Source organism: Ictalurus punctatus, chromosome 18 (assembly GCF_001660625.3).
Source record: "Ictalurus punctatus breed USDA103 chromosome 18, Coco_2.0, whole genome shotgun sequence".
Lineage (NCBI taxonomy): Eukaryota > Metazoa > Chordata > Actinopteri > Siluriformes > Ictaluridae > Ictalurus > Ictalurus punctatus.
The window spans coordinates 24,703,899-24,723,227 of record NC_030433.2 but is presented as its reverse complement, the minus strand read 5'-3'; the positions used below and the strand labels follow the sequence as shown (position 1 = coordinate 24,723,227).

General features: G+C 44.7%; 1 protein-coding gene across 6 annotated transcripts in view; it reads left to right on the top strand.

Moving 5' to 3' along the window:
- The first annotated feature begins 4,403 nt into the window (after positions 1–4,403).
- The window catches only part of LOC108278797 (rho GTPase-activating protein 26), a 62,480-nt gene continuing 47,554 nt past the window's right edge, over positions 4,404–19,329 (top strand). For 4 of the 6 annotated variants that reach the window (XM_017492395.3, XM_047161908.2, XM_047161909.2 and 1 more), the window contains exon 1: positions 4,404–4,957. In XM_017492395.3, the coding sequence (XP_017347884.1) occupies positions 4,804–4,957 (154 nt within the window). In that variant the 5' untranslated portion in view covers positions 4,404–4,803. Of the gene's footprint in view, positions 4,978–19,329 lie in introns of all 6 variants that reach the window. The other 2 variants (XM_017492393.3, XM_053687947.1) reach the window with 2 other exon arrangements.

The following is a 19,329-nucleotide window of genomic DNA, read 5'->3' as shown; positions in this document are numbered from 1 at the left end:
ATTAAATAATTACTCAAATAGGTTTTTTATTGTCATATTTAATCTTGATTCATTTTCTTGATGACTACTTTTATATTTTTACTCGAGTGAATTACTCCTACAGTAGCAGTACTTTTACTCACGCCAGCGTGTCCTTCACCCTTTACACCACCGCTAGAACACTAAATCACTGTTTAAACACCAAGCAGCAGTGTGTTTCCTCATGATGTGAACACACTGTTAGAAAAGCCTGACGTCAGACTTCTGAAGTCCTTAACTCTGTAATCAACTTCACTGCTTTGTGGAGAGACACTTTCCAGGGTGTTAGCTAGTACATATGCTTAAAACATTTACATTTACAACATTTAGCAGACGCCTTTATCCAGAGTGACTTACAGAAGTGCTTTGTAGTCTCCATCAAAATCACATCCTCATGCTAGGACAAAACAGGGCCGTGTCTGAGAATACTGTTGAGCTAAAACTCTCATTTAAAACTAAATATCATTCAGATGCTTGTCTGGGGCTCGTGTCTGGGGCTCGTGTCTGGGGCTCGTGTCTGGGGCTCGTGTCTGGGGCTCGTGTCTGGGGCTCGTGTCTGGGGCTCGTGTCTGGGGCTCGACCAAGGGTGATGTTTTTTTTCTGAGGTCACAAAAAAGTCTTATTTCATTTCCTTCCATTTAGAGTAACTGTCTCTGTTCTTTTAACTGGAATTAACACAGGACTTTAAAATAGGTTCCTGCAGGATCATTCTTTTATTCCCTCTTTCACCTTTCCTGGAACTCTTGCGGAGAACAGGGATCTGGTTTCTCATTATTCACTCAGTGGTGTGCTGACTTTACACTTTACACTGTATAAGCAATGTTCAGACGTCCGCAGCACCAGAGCTCCGAAAGAAGAGAAGGAAATTAGAGACGGCACTGATAGATATCAGAAAAAAGACTGAATTTCATTCGATCCTGTGACAGATGGAAAAGATTTTTTGGAATCATAATTGTTTATAAAGAGACTATATATATATATATATATATATATATATATATATATATATATATATATATATATATATATATATATATATATATATAGCTTTATAAATAAAATAAACTTAGGATGGGACTGATATCGGCTGATTTCAGTATCCATAGAATATCTATAGAATTTCAGTATCCATCCATCCATGTTCTGTACTGCTAATCCTACACAGGGTCGTGGGGAACCAGGAGCCTGACCCTGGCCAAAATGGGGTACATATTCACACACCCGTTCACACACCCATTACACCCCCATTACACAATATCAATCTTAACAATGAAGATTATAGTTTTAATAACAAGCATACATTTTATTGACGTTTATATTTGTGTACAGTGAGTCAGCTAAGTGTGTGTGTGTATGTGTGTGTGTGTGTGTGTGTGTGTGTGTGTGTGTGTGTGTGTGTGTGAGAGAGAGTGTGTGTGTGTGTAAGTGAGCCATTATGTGCTGAATCGTATCTACAAATACAGATTTAAAACCGGATCCCTTTCCCACAACATATTTTACTGAATTTTATCTTGCATTGCTCTCAACCTGACCACCGGGTGGCGCAAGAGCAGTATATATCGAGGACAGACTGACAAAGCACTGGAGCGACTCTAAAGAGGTATCTGCTTAAATTTGAATACATTTTAAATCAATAATGACTGTGTATTAAGTTCTATGCTCTACAGTACATTCTCTTTACTTATGACTGTTTTTAATCCCAGAACACCAGCAGCATCAACTTCACTAATTCACTAAAGCAGCAGAATATACACAAATGAATACACACACACATATACACACAAAGAAAAAATATCACAAAAGCACAACAACAAGACAAAACAAATGAAAGGAGCCAAAAGATATCACCAATCAGGGATGCTACATGCAATACACTAGCCCAAGCACCAGGGGGCGCTAATAAAAAAGAAAAGAACAGAAAAATGAAGAACACGTTCAATGCATACACTACACAGTGTAAAGCCAACAACAACAAACAAACAAACAAAAAAAAACACCAATCACAAGAGAACAAACAAAACAAATATGAACAGTGAGACAGAGGGGAAAAAAACAAAAAAAGAATGCAATAGAATAAATAAATAAACACACATACAAATTCAATAAGAAAATAAATTTACAAAGGAATCACATGCAAAGAACCCGAACAGCATCGACAGTAACCACAGGGGCAAAAAGCTCCACCCCAGAACCTGGCTTGTAGACTTGAGCTAAAGTTAGCATGCTAACAGGGTCAGCGTTAGCATGGAATGTCATGACATAACTTTATAACACTATAAACATAAAAATTCAAGCTTACCTTCACTGTCCTGTTCTTCTCGTAATTTAAAAAAAACAAACAAACCACAAAACAATTTGTATTATTTCAGAAATATATTTTTCTTTCTGAACAGACTGAGATGGGGGCGGAGTGAAGGGATGTTGGGGCATGTCGATAAAATGATTGACAGGAGACCTTAGCCAAACACAAACAAACATTCTGGACCCTAACACAGTTTTCCAAATGGGTTTTCTCAGCCATATAACACACCTGTGCTGAGGCCATGGCTCACGCCATTATTATTTTATCATGTTCAACATGTTTTCTTACGTTTTTCTTTAAAAAAAAAAACAATAAACCTCACCTATTGCACCTTTAGGTTGTTCTTGTTAAGGGCGTCTGCTTTAAATGTAAATGTAACCTGGACACTGTAACAGGAATCCATTAGAGTTAAATAATTATACCCTTCCATTGTTATTTCATGTTAAGATTATTTCCATGGTTTACAATATTTGCTTTTAAAAATGACTTTAATAAAACTTTGTGAACAGAATCATGGGATTAGAGTAAACAGTCCAGTCAGAGAAACGCTGGAGAGAGAACACCATCTTGGTTCTGGATGTGATCCGTTGGATTTGGTGATATTTTGCTTCATTTAAATACGCTGTGAGAGCGATTCTGTTCTTTCCTAAGGGTCAGTCATGTACACAGCATCGCAGTGGAAGCATTTGATAAAGAGAGAGAAAAAGACAGAAATAAAGAGAGAGAGAGAGAGAGAGAGAGAAAGAAAGAGACAGAAATAAAGAGAGAGAGAGAGAGAGAGAGAGAACTTAAAAGAGAGAGAAAACTTAAGCGAGAGAGCTACTTAATTAGCTTAAGAGGGTAGAGGTCTGGATTTGAGAGTTAGCGTAGGAGAAGGCTGATTAGCTTGTGCATTGTCATAATTTCTTGAGAACTATTATTGACAGGTAAATATTGATTGACTTTTAATGGACTTTATTTACTATCCACATGGTTTCAGGTCGTCTCCACACACTCCTCTGCTAAATTTGTGGCAGCAGCGCAGTGCACACTCTCATGCAGATCCAGGTCGAGAGCTTCAGTTAATGTTCACATCAAACATCATGACTCGACCGTGGCATGGATGTTGGTTTGAGTATTTCAGAAACTGCTGATCTCCTGGGATTTTCACTCACAGAAATCTTTAGAGTTTACAAGAATGATGCGAAAAACAAAAACACATCCAGTGAGGATCGGTTCTGCCGACGGGAACGTCTTATGGATGAGAGAGGGTCAGAGGAGGACGACCAGAGCTGACAGGAAGGCTACGCTAACTCGGGTATAACCATGGTGAGCAGAAAAGCATCTCAGGATGCCTTTGAGATGGATGGCCTACAACAACAGAAGACCACGGAGGGTTCCTCAACCAAGAACAGGAATCTGAGTCTACAGTGGAGACAACCTCACCCAGATCGGACAGATGGAGATTAGATAAAGGCTGTAGGCTACGTTTTATTTATTTACCGTGTTATTTATTTAAATAATCCTCATCTGTCCAGTTTGATGATTTTGTGTCCACTGTAGTGTCAGATTCCTGTTCTCGGCTGAGAAACTGAAATAATAATAATGACAGTAAAGCTCTCCTCTCTGTTCTCCGCAGCCAGCGTGAGTCACAGTACATCCGCTGGTTTTATTTAGATTTATATATTCAATAAATAAACAAATATATATATATATTCAATATAGAACAGTTCTGCGCGTGGTTCCTCTTTAGAACAGGCGAAATTCCCGCTTTGCGATGACGTCACGGATCTCGACCGAACAGGCTTTTAGTTTGCCCCGCCCCTCGAGCTGTTTCCTCTCGCGCAGGGGCGGTGCGTCCTATCAGATTGGCGCGCTTGGAATCCTCTAATCCCATTGGCTGGAGGAGCATCAGTCATCGGATTACCGGTGTGGTGGTAGGTTGGAGCTGCAATTGGGGGAATCGAGGCGTTTAAAACGCGCAGAGAGGATTCACCTCTCCTCCTCCACCTCTCCTCCTCCTCCTCCTCTCCACCTCTCCTCCTCCTCCTCCTCTCCACCTCTCCTCCTCCTCCCTGTTGTCATGAGAAGCGCGCAGGTTTACCTCAAATCCTCCTGACGGCCTTGTTCAGTTTCAGGACACACACACAGACAGACAGACAGAGAGACAGACAGACACAGAGAGAGAGAGAGAGAGAGAGAGAGAGAGAGAGAGAGAGGACACACGCGCATTATACGGAAGTAGAATATTTTGGGATGCGGCTTTGGTGGTTGTTGTTATCTAGAAGCGGCATGTTGCAGCGCGCGCTGTGTTAATAGAACAATCACCGCGCCGATAATGTAAAGATAATTCAATAACAAACGCGTTTCGGGTTTCTCTCTCTCTCTCTCTCTCTCTCTCTCTCTCTCTCTCTCTCTCTCTCTCTCTCTCTCTCGCTTCGACACTCATTATTAACATTTCCTCTGAATTCCACACAGTCCGATCTGAGCGCCTGGGCAGAAGAATGGGATTACCCGCTCTGGAGTTCAGTGACTGCTACTTGGACAGTCCTCAGTTCCGAGAGAGATTAAAGTCCCACGAACTGGAGCTGGACAACACCAACAAGTTCATCAAGGAGCTCCTGAAGGACGGGAAAGCGCTCATCCAGGCCCTGAAGAGTAAGACCTCCTGAGCTCAGGTTTTCAGTGTGTTGTCCTAGCTGCTGTGAGAATGCTGTTTGGGTGGAGATCACTGATCCATATCGTTCTGAAACGGTTCAGTGTGTGTGCTGTGTGGTAGAATAAAAGCTCAGTGCTCTTCTTAGGCGACTTCGCAGTTGTTGCAGAGCAAAAAACAAGAAAGTTCCATGTTGAGTCATCTTCAGCACCAGCAGTGTTCTTCTGCACGCCTCCAGCTCATGCACTCGAACAGAACTGCACTTTCGGCACAGGTGCAAGCTGGGTGCTGATTATTCTTAAAACTTTCGGTTTTCTTCTTAATAGAAACATGCGAGCTAAGGAATAACACACGACTGTCGATGGTTTTTCAGTTATAGCGCACATCAAAGTGTTTTATCCTTTGGCAGCTTTGCCATCGATTACAAGAACGACACGTTGTACACCTTATCCGTTTATAGTTACATTTAATGTTGCTGTTATTACTTACAAACCAAGAAGCGTAAACTCCTCTGTCATGAAGGTGTCTGAAAGTGTAAAGGTTTACCTCTGACGGCTTCAAAGCCCTGACACTGGAGACTCCTTCCGTAAATGATAAATAAACATCTCGTTATAGAAAACGTCACTATATCAAACTAAATCTGTTTATGCAAGTCCCACACACACAGAGGCTTTTCTCCATACTCTGTGAAATTTCAGCTTGGTTTATGCGAGTGTTGGTGCGAGTGTTGGTGCGAGTGTTGGTGCGAGTGTTGGTGCGAGTGCCGTTGCCCAGGAAAGTATGGAGTAAATTACCTGTCGATGTCACAGGACGTTCTGCTGCAGAATCTGAGTCAGACAGGGCCTACACACACAGGCACGAGCACAGGGTTCACTGTTAGATGATTAGTGTTTACTATCGGCTTTAATGTAGAGCTCCTGACTCTAAACATTAGCGAGAATTACCTCCTTGCTTATAAACACACAATGAACCTTCTATTTAAGCACCAGCACAATGAAAGGCCCCTGTTTAGAACCTCTGGACCATATTCATTATGCTCCCAGATTGAAGCCATGGCCCTGTCATTTCAAACACGTGCCTGTAATACACCTTTTTGATATTTTAATTGACATTAAAGTCCAAATAACGAGACAGAATGGTCACCGATTCATGGAGGAAATGTCGGCAGTGACGCAAGGTGAAAGGAATACCCAGTGATAACACGAAGACGATATCGGGGGCAGTAATACAGCACAGAGTATATGAAACGGTTGTTGCAGGTTACTTGTAAACTCAGATTAGGAATGAATCGTCTCTTCTGTTGATTCTGCAGCGGTTATGAAATGAAATGAAGGAATAAAACATGGCTGGTGCTGGTTTTATAGGAAAATAACAGCGCATCCCAAAGTTCCGTGTGTCCCAACACTAACAGTTTATTCAAAAACATCGTCTACATTCGATCCATTTAAAGCTGTGTTTAACATCTGCAAAACAAGTTCGTTCCTGTTCCTTACATTATCGCAGCTATAAACAGCCATTCCCTGACCAGCTTATTGTACTGAGAAACCGCTGACACTGGAGACTCCTTCCACAGAGTGCATGAATATCACTAATCAGATCAGAGACTTTATCAGTGTTGTGCTATAGCACCGTAATCATGCACCGAACGTATAACTGAATAAATCTGATGATCTAAAACTGAGGATGTTTAACGTACTGTGGAAAAAGCATGGCCACAGTCTTTGCGTTATGACTGCAATGAGTATTGCTGTGTTCTGATGAAAAATAGATTAGAAGTACAATTAGAAGTAGATCCTAGATTAAAATACTTCGACTGGGAATAATAATGAAAGAGCTTGAGCTAATTTTCTGAGCACGAACGCCGGACTACAAACACTCGACTCGGGTGGTTTTGTTTAGTCTTTAATGCTCTCAAACGTTAATGTTACTGATTGTTTTACGTTTATTTTGACCTTGTGTTCAAGGGGCAGAACTTGTTCAGCAGTTCTCATCCCATATCCTTGTCAGTTGTGTATTTATCTTTGTGTGACTTCGGCTCCTGGAGTCATATAACGAGTTGATTACTGTGGCACGCAGAATCCTTATCTTTATAAACGCTTTATAAGCTGTGTCCAAGTAAATGTAATGATTACAGTTTACAGCCGAACTGCAAAACAGAAGTTTGCATGATTTAAGACGATAATGTACGAGGTTATTATAAACTGCTCACACTTTATTTGGAGGACCGGCTCATGAGGAACGACTGAGGAGAGCTTCATTTTTCCACTGGTTTTATTCCAACAGTTTATCCCAAATGGTTGGAACGCAATGCTGTGAACCTCAGAAGTATGCAGTGCAAACGTGGAATTCTATCATTTTCCAGCTCAGCTGCAGAGTGGGAAGACAGAGGGACGCACTCATTAAAGTGGCTAGCTAACATCAATAATCATTAGCGTGTGATGCGTTTACTTTCTCAAAACAGTGAACTGTACAGTCAGCCTTATCGATTTAAACGACGCACATGTCTGTGTCGATTGATCTAAAGTAAATACTTCTAGAAGCTTATTTAAAATAGTGAAGCGATATTTTATTTACCGTTGACGGCGTGAGCGGCCATGTCGACACCACGTCTTGAGGAAAGCCTCCCTACTTTCCCAATAGGAATTCCAAGTAGAGGGACATGTTCTTTGGTTTCTCCTGGTTGGAGGTTGGAAATTTCCAAGTTTTGTTTTTGTTGAACCTTCATAGCGATCATGTCTAAACCCTTTATCACAGGATCTAGGCTTCTTAAAATAGGGTAGAAAAAAAAAAACAAAAGTAGAAATGTTAGGAATCTGCCTATCTGTTGTCCGATCTGTTGTCCGATCAGTGTTCTGATTCTGTGAGGTGTTTTTTACAATTTGAGTTTCATTTCATTTGCTCTTGCTGGTGATAGTGATAGCGGAGGTTTCAGGGAGAAGTATCACCACATCTGTACAGAGCACATTTAGAAATCCGGCCTGAAAAGGTGAAGAACGCGGAGGACAGAATGTCTTATAAAACAATAATAACATTGTTCTTTGAATATTTTAATCCCCGCGTTTCCATTAGAAAGTTTAATAAGTACACCGTGTGTTACTGTCTGGTGACCGGTCTAACTGAGAACCAGTAAGATATTAGAGATATCTTGGCGTGTCTCGGGCGGCTGTGGATCAGGTGGTAGAGCGGGGTGTCCACTAATCGTAGGGTTGGCGGTTTGATTCCCGGCCCACGTGACCCCACATGCTGAAGTGTCCTTGGGCAAGACACTGAACCCCACGTTGCTCCTGATGGCAAGTTAGCGCCTTGCATGGCAGCTCTGCTACCGTTGGTGTGTGTGTGTGAGTGTGTGTGTGAATGCGTGAATGAGACACAGTGCAATGCGCTTTGGATAAAAGCTCTATATAAGTGCAGTTTAGAGATATAAACTCTGTGTGTATATCTGACAGCAGTGGGTTTGTAGCCTCTCGTAGTCGGATCAGAGCGACGATGGTTAAGACGGATCACAGGATTGTCTGTAGAAATAAAAACCACAAGCTCGAGGTAGTCCCGCGAGTAAACGAATGCTGCACCTTTGACCTGTGTTTGTGTTCGCGTACAGGTTTGTTTAAGTAAGGATGTGTCTCGTCTGTTGAAAGAAGGAGCTGCTGACATCACTTCATATTAACGTTGAGCATAACAGATGCGTATTTTATGCAGAACCGCCCAATAATTCGTATGAAAATCACGATCTCGAGTCGTTTCTCAATGCAACTCGTCTAAAATAACGCGCCGTTATTCCCGATTATTCACCGTGAGCAGTGATCATAGGGGTTGTATCACATGACTCCGTGCATGTATCTGAAGCGTAATACAGAGGAAAAATGAGAAAATAACGCTGAACGGCGGATAGCGCTGTCTCCTCACAGCTCCGGAGTTCTCGGCTTGAGCCTGAGCTCAGGTTACTGTCCGTGTCTGCGTTCGTTAATTCCTTACGTTTCATTGGCTGCGTTTTCTGTCGAACGCTGTTTGTTCTTTTGTCCCAGATTCATTAATATGTTCATCATGTCCCCTCTCTCGGTTGTCCCCTCGTGTGTTCATTGACATTCAGAAGCCATTAACTGGAGCTATCGAAGCCTGAGATGAATTCACATCATTTCTGCACAGTGGAAATTTTCCCACACAGGATTTTCTACATGTTCTTAATATAACCTATTAAACTTTAGGCGCTTTGATCTAACCGTCCAGCCGTAGGCATGCAGTCGATGCGAATAAGATCAGGAAGAAGGCGTGAGAGAGAGTCCGAGACGGTGACAGCAGGGAGACGCGGAGAGAAAACTATTACGGTCCCGTTTGCCGCTTTGTGGTTTACTGTATATGTAGTCGTCTCCATCTGGAAAAAGTATGCACCAAGTCCATGGTTTTCAAAACCTCTGCTGCTTCACCAGGAAAAAGGAAGTGAGGTTCACTCGCTCAGCCTGAAGCAGTATTTTTAGGGGCTGACTTCTGGACCTGGCAAAACATCGGAAGGGCAAAAAGATTCCGAAGCAGGACTTTTCTGCCAGCCAGGAAAAGAAAAGAAAATGTCAGAAGAAGTGTTTTCTCTGCTTCTGGATGTCGGTCAGTGGTGTAAATGTGTGGCGTCAACATCGAGTTGATGTTTACTCGAGTGCTTCAGAACGATGTCATGCTCACACATTTGTTCATGTTTAGCAGTGATGGAAAGAGGTGTTAAAAATCATTCTTACAACACGCGCACGCACACACACACACACACACACACACACACAGAACATCATTTGACCTTGTTAGAACTTCCTGTTTTATTTCACCACACTCTAATTGGGTGGCCTTTCTTATAAAAACAGTCTCTCGGTGTTCGCACAGTGCTCGGCCATGCTCTGAGCTCGACTGGTGGCACAGTGTGCAGCCGTGTTTATGAACACGCGCTCTGACTTACTGAGTCCATGCACAAGTAGAAGAATAAAACTTAATATCTAGTCTAATATCTAAAAATGATCCATCAGTAAGATTAGACGATTTGGTTTTTCACCTAAAGCCACAGATGCTGTTCTCTGATTCGGCGTCTTTCACTGACCGGAGTTTCAGGCTACACCGAGGCGAACCCAGGTCTGAACATGAACCCTGCTGACTCCTGCAAATCTGACTCTGACAGAAAGGTTTCATTACAAGTGAAGCTGCAGAGGTCACACACACACACACACACACACACACACACACACACACACACACACACACACACACACACACACACACACACACACACACACACACACACACACACACACACAACACTGCAGTTTCAGAATCCAGTGCTGAAAACACTTCAGGACATTTCATCAAGGTTCTAACGCGAGTGCTCTGCTGACCCCTGACCTGAATTCACTTACTGTAGTTCGACTGTGTGTGTTCTCTGTATCTGACATAACGGGTCACGGTGAGAGAGCGTGCAGAAACATCCGAGACGTGACTCTGGTTCTCGGTGTGCTCTCGCTGTCTAATGTCTATAAAGTCCGTGTGGAATAGACGCTTCAACCTGAGCAGGAAGTTGATCTGCTGGTTTGTCGGGTTGAAAGGCATTGAAGCTCGTGGTTCTTTTAGAGCCGGACACGTGAAGAAACCCGATGCTTTATTTTCTAACCGCAGAAGCATGCCATGTCACTCAGATTCACGGTGAGAGTTGCCGAATGCCGGAAGCACGATGAGGTTTAGATTGAGACTTTTTGGATTGACGGCTCATTACACTTGCTTTTCGAATGACACCGGTGTCGCAGTTTATGTTTTTAATCTAAACAGCACACATCTGTTCACATATGTCTCTAAAGGTGCGTGTGCCTGTGTGTGTGTGCGTGTGTGTGTGTACACGCTACCGTCTGATGCTTTAAAGAAAGCCGCTGTGTGTTGTTTTTGCAGATTTGAGAGCTCAGAGTAAGGCAGGATTACATTTCTGACATGAAGCCAGTTTTACTCCGTGTGTGTGATTTAAAAAATAAATAAATGACTTGTCACCCTGTATGAGATCCCGATAAATCCCAATGGGTTCTCTTAAGATCCTCTAACAATAGACCTGCGGTTGAGGAAAACGACTGCTTTCTGCAGATGTCAGCTGCAGAACACGGACGTAAACACAAACGGGTCGTGGGTGTGATGGCAGTGACGCTGCGTCTCGGGGGAACCTGTTTTTAAAGGTGAAGAAGAGCACTTTGGTGTCATTCATTCAACACACCACTCTGCTTCTTCTCGTCCGACTTCGGTCTGCTCCGTTCCCGTTTGGTGGATTTGATTCAAAATGCTGACAGAACGATGTCATTGTCGCCGGCTGTGTTTGGTCACAGCGGGAATAATTTGGCCGCCGATAAAACGAGCCGATGGCGTCAAGCGCTCTGGGTGTGGAGTCTTCTCCGAGACGAGGAAATCGGTGTAAACGTCACTGACTTTTTATGCTATTGGACGAATATATTTCTACATGTGGTATGATTTGATGTATACAGTATCAGGGTAACTCAGAGTGCGCGTGAGCATTTGATATTCGTATTATATGACCTTGTATGACCTTTGATATTCGTATTATCTGATCTTATCCTACTTGGAAATGATGTTCGGTCAGTCTGCTTTCATTGCTTGTACTTGTATTGTTTTGGTGAAATGTCCGTGATTTGCATATCAGACGGTCCTGAAGTGCAGCTTTCGGGTGATCGGAGCTTGTTAATGATGATCATACGATTATATATATCATGAGCCATAAGAAGATGGAGATGGAAAAGAGAAGGCGTATTTGTGCAAGCAGCTGTTTGATGAGTATGCAGTGTTGCCATGAGCAGATGTTCCTGGCTGAACGTTTGGCTGTAACCCTGCTCTGTAAAGACAACTGGCTTTAATATTTACTCATTTCTAGCCTCATACAGAAAGTATGCAATCCGATCCAGGCACAGATATTCATTTTGTTTGATGGAGAGCAAACACTGCCTGTCAAAGCGGTTCTTACGTCAGTCTGGACCGCTCCTTTATTCTCCTTTATGTGTGCAACAGGTGAGAAAGGAGAGCTCTGCAGCTGCGTCACGGACGTGCTTAGCTTAAATACTCAAATAAATAAAACTCGCCTCTCACCGTGCTCGTTATTTCTAAATAAAACTGTTCCTGGTGATTTTGCGTTCATCACGCGTTAAAGCTTCTTGATTGGAACTCGAGACTCGAGTGTAGTTATTTTTTCATTATACCAGAAATATCCTCGGCCTTGCGTCGTAAGAGAGAAACCACTCGCTGTGTAATGTTGGACTCATCGAATCGGCTCATTCGGAGGCCCAGATTCACCGCCGGCCTACTGAAAGCACGTTTCTGACAGGAAGTGGGAGCGCTTGTGCTGTTAGGAAGCGATATTCAGCATCACTGATAGAATCTCTAGGTTATTTCACTCGGATGTTCCCACACGCTGGATCAGGGCTGTGCGATGTGGACAGAAACGTCATATTCAAATACGATCGCTACACGTGTGATTACTCCGCGTGCTGTATTTAAACAAACGTGTTAAAGGATTGTTGAAAATACCTCCGTTTGTATAATACCTCAGCAGGTGGGATTAATGTTGTACAACAGCAGCTCAGTAATTCCGGCTCTAACACTAATCACAGGTTTATAAGAATGCGCCTGATTCTAATGCATTATGGTTTCTATAGTAACGGCTCATTCACAGGGACGTGTTTAGCGGACGCTCCACGTGATCTAAACCTGATGATAAACGGGTTGAACAGATCTACAGACGCGTGTAAGGAGATGTTGACGTTCATGGAAGGAGTCTCCAGTGTCAGCACTGTGTAACGGTACGTTTTTCAGACGTCTGCAGAGGAGGGAGCGGGCTGGTGAGGGAACGAGCGTTTCTAGCTGCTGTAACGTCAGCGAGAACAGGAACGGACTCGTCTCAAAACCATTCAGTGACTATAAACAGTGTTGTGTTGTCAGGGTGTGTCACGCCACTCCAGCGTGCCTTGTTTTTTTTGTTTTTTTTCAGTATAACAGTGCGACCTGTTGTGTGTTCTTCTTACAGAACCATCACAGAAATCTGGAGCGTATCTGGAACCTTTCAGAGGTCACGGTCGTTACAGAACACAATAAACTGACGCACATTCCCGCCAACGATGCGTAATTAAGTAGAAACACCGACACGACACGGGACTTAAACGGTTTTTCCTCCAGTTGTGGTTCAGTGCGTCTGTAGATTTGTGTATTTGCGATATTTGTGTAGATTGTCCGTCGGTTCTGCAGATCTCAACGCCTACAGTTCTGTCCCTGGAGCGTCTGATGTCCGTTGGACACTTTTCTGTCCACAGCCTTCAGAATCGTGGAGGTGCAGTCCCGTCTGATTGGCTTTCGCAACACAGTGAGCTTCTCCGAAGAAGATCTCGTCCGTGGATGAGTTCGAGGAGTCTCGTGTTTGAACGTTATTAGACAGTTTACTGATGAAAAGATCTGGACTCTCTTGAGTAAGCCAGACCTCTGATTTTCAGAGCGATAGTCGTGTCGATCGCGCAACGCTCCGAAATGTCATCTTGTGAAGTTCCCTAGAGTTGCGAAAGAATTTTAATGTCCAGTGTGACGGTGATGGGAATTGCCCCAAGGGGAAGTGGAGGCGGTCAAGCTAAAAAACACTACTGTTTTCTTTTCATACATTACAGCTGTGGAAGGTTTTTTTTTTGTGTGTGTGTGTGTGTGTGTGTGTGTGTGTGTGTGTGTGAGTCATCTGCAGTTTGAACTTTTTACGCCTTTTGTTCATCGTTATTGTCGTCATCATCAGGAGCAGCGTTAGCGCTGGGTCTTTCTTCTCTCTAGCTGAATACGTGTCATTGTGCCGTTGGACTGCTCTTTGCCCTGAGAAGCAGCGAGTCTTCATGAGGAGCGGTGAAACGGGCCGGACAATAGTGCAGTGTTTGCAGAGCCGGAGAACAGACGAGGAGCGTCTGTGACCTGCCCCGTTACACAGCACGGACTTAAGTTCCGCTGATCGCGTAAATAAATGCTGCGTTTCTCAGAGTCTGTGTACGTTCGGCGAGAATAGAAAGGTGAAAGAATTGCAGAGGGTGAAGAGTAGACTGCAGTATAGATTATTCAACTTAAACCAAGTTGTATATGATTCCAAAGTAAGGAAAATCACGCGAAAGACTTGCAGTCTGGAATAATAATGAGGAATGAGGAATGTTTTTGTGGAAAAGATTATACTGCAGTTTATCCAATTAAAAGATGTTTTCACTGGACGTGAGTGAAGACCTTAAGCATCACAGTCACGCACTTCTGGCAGCCACGTCGTTATCTAATCAAACGCTTTTATTGCTTTTGTATGGAGTCATTATTATGATTATTTAATCACTCAGTAGCTGGATACACATCCCGGGACTGAGATCTGGACTCCTGCACGTGTCCTGACGTGACCCTGCTTTCATTCTGAATATTAATCAGACAGCGCTCGGGCGTGTGTTGTTCAGGTGCAGTGTGAGTGTGTTGTTACGCTTCGAGGTGGACGCAGTATACGAGCAGTAATTCACGCTGTAGATGACTCTGTGACGGTGAAGTGGGAGATGATTAACCCGGGTCACTGACAGACCCGTGGAGAACTCGTGCCTTTCAGCTTTTTATCAGACGGACCTGTGTGTGTGTCACATGCTGCTGCTGCTCCACAGCTGACCGCGACACACCTGTACGGTCAGCGTGACTGTGATACAGATGTGCTGTAGGTAGGCCCGGGTGCTGAAAAGCGGTACGTGACCCCAGTAGTTGAGCCCAGTGGTACTGTAGCTCTAGGTGTTTATAGTGTGTGTGACGTACAGTATATAACACCTACAGTGATGAAGAATGCGCTTTAAGTTCAGCCCCCGAAATATCTCCCATGACCTTATTGTAAGTCTCACAGATATTCGTGGGGTTTTTATTAAATATTGTATTTTATTTACTTTCAGCTCACTTTTGTGGAGTTTCGTAGTTTCTTATTGAAAGGAATATTCTTACAGTTTATGGAACAGTATAAAAAGATAGTTAATAATAACACTGATAATAAACTCCAGCACTAGGTTCTTGGTTCCTGGTTTGTGGGTTTTGGTTCTTGGTCCGGTGCGTCCACGGTGTTGTGTTTTTTGGGACAGAATTTATGTTATATTGTATGTAATTGCTTGAATAACTTTTCGAGGAGTAAAAGTGCGCCGTTAACGTTTCGAATGGCGCTCTGTCCTCGAACACAGCATGTGTGTGTGCTGCACGTGGTGAAATGGACACAGTGGGAACAGGATTAGCAGAAATGAAAGAGTTAACGAGTGATAACCCACATGTTTTTGTGTTCACACTTCTGTATTTTGTGGTGTACCTTCTTAAAAAGCGCATTTACCACAAACTTCACAGCAGCGTGAGTCGGATCTGGTCAGATGTTCTTTCACAGTCGGGATCAATACCGTTTTGTTCTTCTCCTCTGAAGACTCGAGTGAGAAGACCGGAAATAACAGCTGTGCCACCAACGCCTGCTTTGATGAATTGGGTCTGTTCTCTCCCTCTTATCCGTGATGAGGTCCAGATTAGCGCTGTGTGGAGCAGGCGAGGTTAACCGACACGCTCAGTTCACCACAGCTCACGGTCCCGGCCATATCGTGTGTGTGTGTGTGTGTGTGTGTGTGTGTGCGTGCGTGCTAGCTTGTCACTTCTGAAGAATTGGCCAAATCAAATAAACTGCAGCACGCTGATTTAGAGTGAGTGAGCCTAACGCAGCGAGATCTTAGGCCAGCACTCCTCTGGAAATATCTCACGTTTTATTTTCTGATTAATCTTCTAGCGTTGCCTCCAGGTATCAGACTGAGATGTGGTCAGACTTCAAGCTTGATGCTTAATCTGAGGTAAAATATGAGCAGGAAATGAAGTTGAGGGGGTGATTACTTCTGGCACACTGGAGTGAAACCCAAGATTTTGATGAAGCAGCGCCGCATCCTGATCATCTTCATCACCTGCTGATGAGCTCTGCGGAATGCAAGACTCGATGATCCTGAGCAGAAAAACTAGATAAAGATGATTTGTTAATGGTGTGAGAAATAATTTTACTCCTCGATGCTTTAGATGCTCTTGCTCTGTCGGTTTATTTAAGTGAAGCAGAAAGTTCCTGTCAGTGCTGCAGAGGAACCCGCTCACGGCTGGTCTGTAATTCTCTTCACCGGTGCAGAAGGTTCACCTCACCTTTTGATCGCCGTCGGAAAATAATTCGACTCTGAATCGAACTCTGAATATGACTCTGAATCGACTCACTTCAGATAGTGGATCAAACACGGCGTGTGTTTTGGGTTTCGACGTTTTTTTTCGACGCTGCTAAACTGAGACAAAGCACAGCGCTGCAGAAATGTCACGTGTTCTGGAGATTTGGACCGACAAAACAAACAAAAATAGAAAAACATGGAGAAAAGAAACAGAGCATGCGACACACAGAGTGTATTATTAGTTATTTATATAGGTATCTAACCATTTACTGAGTGCTGGCACCGTGCCCTCTGTGCTCGGGTGATTTCTGTGATTTATTTCACTCACTCTAATACGATTTTGTTTGTATAGCGCTTTTAACTACGGACATCATCACCAAGCAGCGTTTCCCATCGCTGTACTTCTGAAAAACGAGTGAAAGAGTGTAACGGGAGGATTTTCAGCCCTACACAACACCATGTCTGTAGACTTCTGCTAGAACCTGCTTGCGTACGTTGCGTACGTTGTCGCTCCTCTCCGAGGAAAGCATCATCTACACTGAGAGTCACCAAATCATTCAGACCCGTTAGACTGACGCTGCGGTTGGTTTGTGCAGGGTTAAGTGTGGCAAGAGGAAGTTCAGAATATAAAATGGAGGCCAAATTTTATACCGCACGCTAGAGGTTTCCCAAAGCGTCCTGAATCAGACAGGCCTGCGTTTGCTGATAAGACACGCTTACTGACAGTGTTCAGGCTCCAGTTCAAGGTTGTCCTCGGAAATGACACTCGCAGGGACATGTGTTAGGAAACTCGTCACTCGGTTCCTGCCAGTATTTCATGTTGTAAGAAGGGGAAAGAGGAACTGACAGTAATCTGAAACCATCAGTGTTACACATTGAAGTCACTTCCTCAGACAGAGTATAGACATTTTAGATTTATATATATATATATATAGAGAGAGATGTAGCCTTGGGTTTGGGCTTGTCATGGCCAGTGCAGCTGCCGCCTGATACACCCCACTAATCCCTCTGCAGCGTGCGGATAACAGTGAGATCCACCTTCTACAAAACGCTTTCGTTTTCATGATGAAAAACTTTAGGACACGAGTGTGATCCTGACACACACTATCTGATTAATGGTGCTGTGACCTCGAGTGAGGTACGCTAGCTGTACTCATTACACTCGGTAAAAAAAACAAAAAACCCAAAAAACAGGAGAAGCGTGTGTTCACGTGGATCTCAAACACGGTGTTAATTTCAGCGTGCAATTATCGGGCTGATTTACAGAGGATCATTTCAGATCGGTGTGTATATTGCTGTGCGTAATTGTGTGGAAAGAATAACAGCGAGTAAAGGAACTCTATTCCTAACGGAGCCTGTGTATATGTGTGTGTGTGTGTGTGTATATATATGTATATGTGGTAGTGCACACTACACACGAGTACGTTACGTCCCTAAATTCCACTTTCCACAGGAATGATCTGTTTATTTTTGTTTTTTCTAACAACTGTTCGGGTTCGACACGCCAAGGAATCTTTTATGCGAGCGTTATTATTGCGCTTACGTTTCGTCCTCACTCTCCCAGACTAATGGACGGATTGTAAACTGGATTCAGGGATCTGCTGCGCAGGACAGGAGATGAATTTGTTTTCCTGTTGGACTCCCGGGCTGTTTTAGTTACAGACGGGTTCACACTGCGCTATTCACCGCCGACTGAATCACACTCAAAATAGTAAACATCCCAGAATCAGCCCGGGACAGGGAGATCCCGGGACAGGGTTCAGGGAGATCCCGGTTCAGGGAGATCCCGGGACAGGGAGATCCCGGGACAGGGAGATCCCGGGACAGGGTTCAGGGAGATCCCGGTTCAGGGAGATCCCGGTTCAGGGAGATCCCGGGACAGGGAGATCCCGGGACAGGGAGATCCCGGTTCAGGGTTCAGGGAGATCCCGGTTCAGGGAGATCCCGGGACAGGGAGATCCCGGGACAGGGAGATCCCGGGACAGGGTTCAGGGAGATCCCGGTTCAGGGAGATCCCGGTTCAGGGAGATCCCGGTTCAGGGAGATCCCGGGACAGGGAGATCCCGGGACAGGGAGATCCCGGTTCAGGGTTCAGGGAGATCCCGGTTCAGGGAGATCCCGGGACAGGGAGATCCCGGTTCAGGGAGATCCCGGTTCAGGGAGATCCCGGGACAGGGAGATCCCGGGACAGGGAGATCCCGGTTCAGGGAGATCCCGGTTCAGGGAGATCCCGGGACAGGGAGATCCCGGGACAGGGAGATCCCGGTTCAGGGAGATCCCGGTTCAGGGAGATCCCGGTTCAGGGAGATCCCGGGACAGGGAGATCCCGGTTCAGGGAGATCCCGGGACAGGGAGATCCCGGTTCAGGGTTCAGGGAGATCCCGGTTCAGGGAGATCCCGGGACAGGGAGATCCCGGGACAGGGAGATCCCGGGACAGGGAGATCCCGGGACAGGGAGATCCCGGTTCAGGGTTCAGGGAGATCCCGGTTCAGGGAGATCCCGGTTCAGGGAGATCCCGGTTCAGGGAGATCCCGGTTCAGGGAGATCCCGGGACAGGGAGATCCCGGTTCAGGGAGATCCCGGGACAGGGAGATCCCGGTTCAGGGTTCAGGGAGATCCCGGTTCAGGGAGATCCCGGGACAGGGAGATCCCGGGACAGGGAGATCCCGGGACAGGGAGATCCCGGGACAGGGAGATCCCGGTTCAGGGAGATCCCGGGACAGGGAGATCCCGGGACAGGGAGATCGGGGCTAAAATCGTGGCGTGTGCACTGGCTGTGAATGCTATTGGAAGGTGTGAACGCGTGGCCGATGTCGGACGTGAAATCGGATCAGTCGTATTATGTCAAAATTCTTGGGAAACTTTCTCAACGTTTAGAGAGACCGAGTCTAAAGAGAAACTTTTTGTTATGACGTTTTGACACGTGGAAGTCGTTAGTAAATCATGGCGTGTCTGTAACCATCCACGTGCCTTTTGATTTATTCACTCTTTCTGTCTTTCTGTATCCTCTTTACCATCTTCATCTGTCTCGTTCTCATGTCCCAGGAAACTTGCAGGAATCCTTAGTCAGATTTAGTATTCAGGAAACATGCCTGCTTCACCGAGAGAGATTTAAGCAGGGCCGCCTCCCCAGCCCGCGTCCTGCCGCGTTGCATTCCAA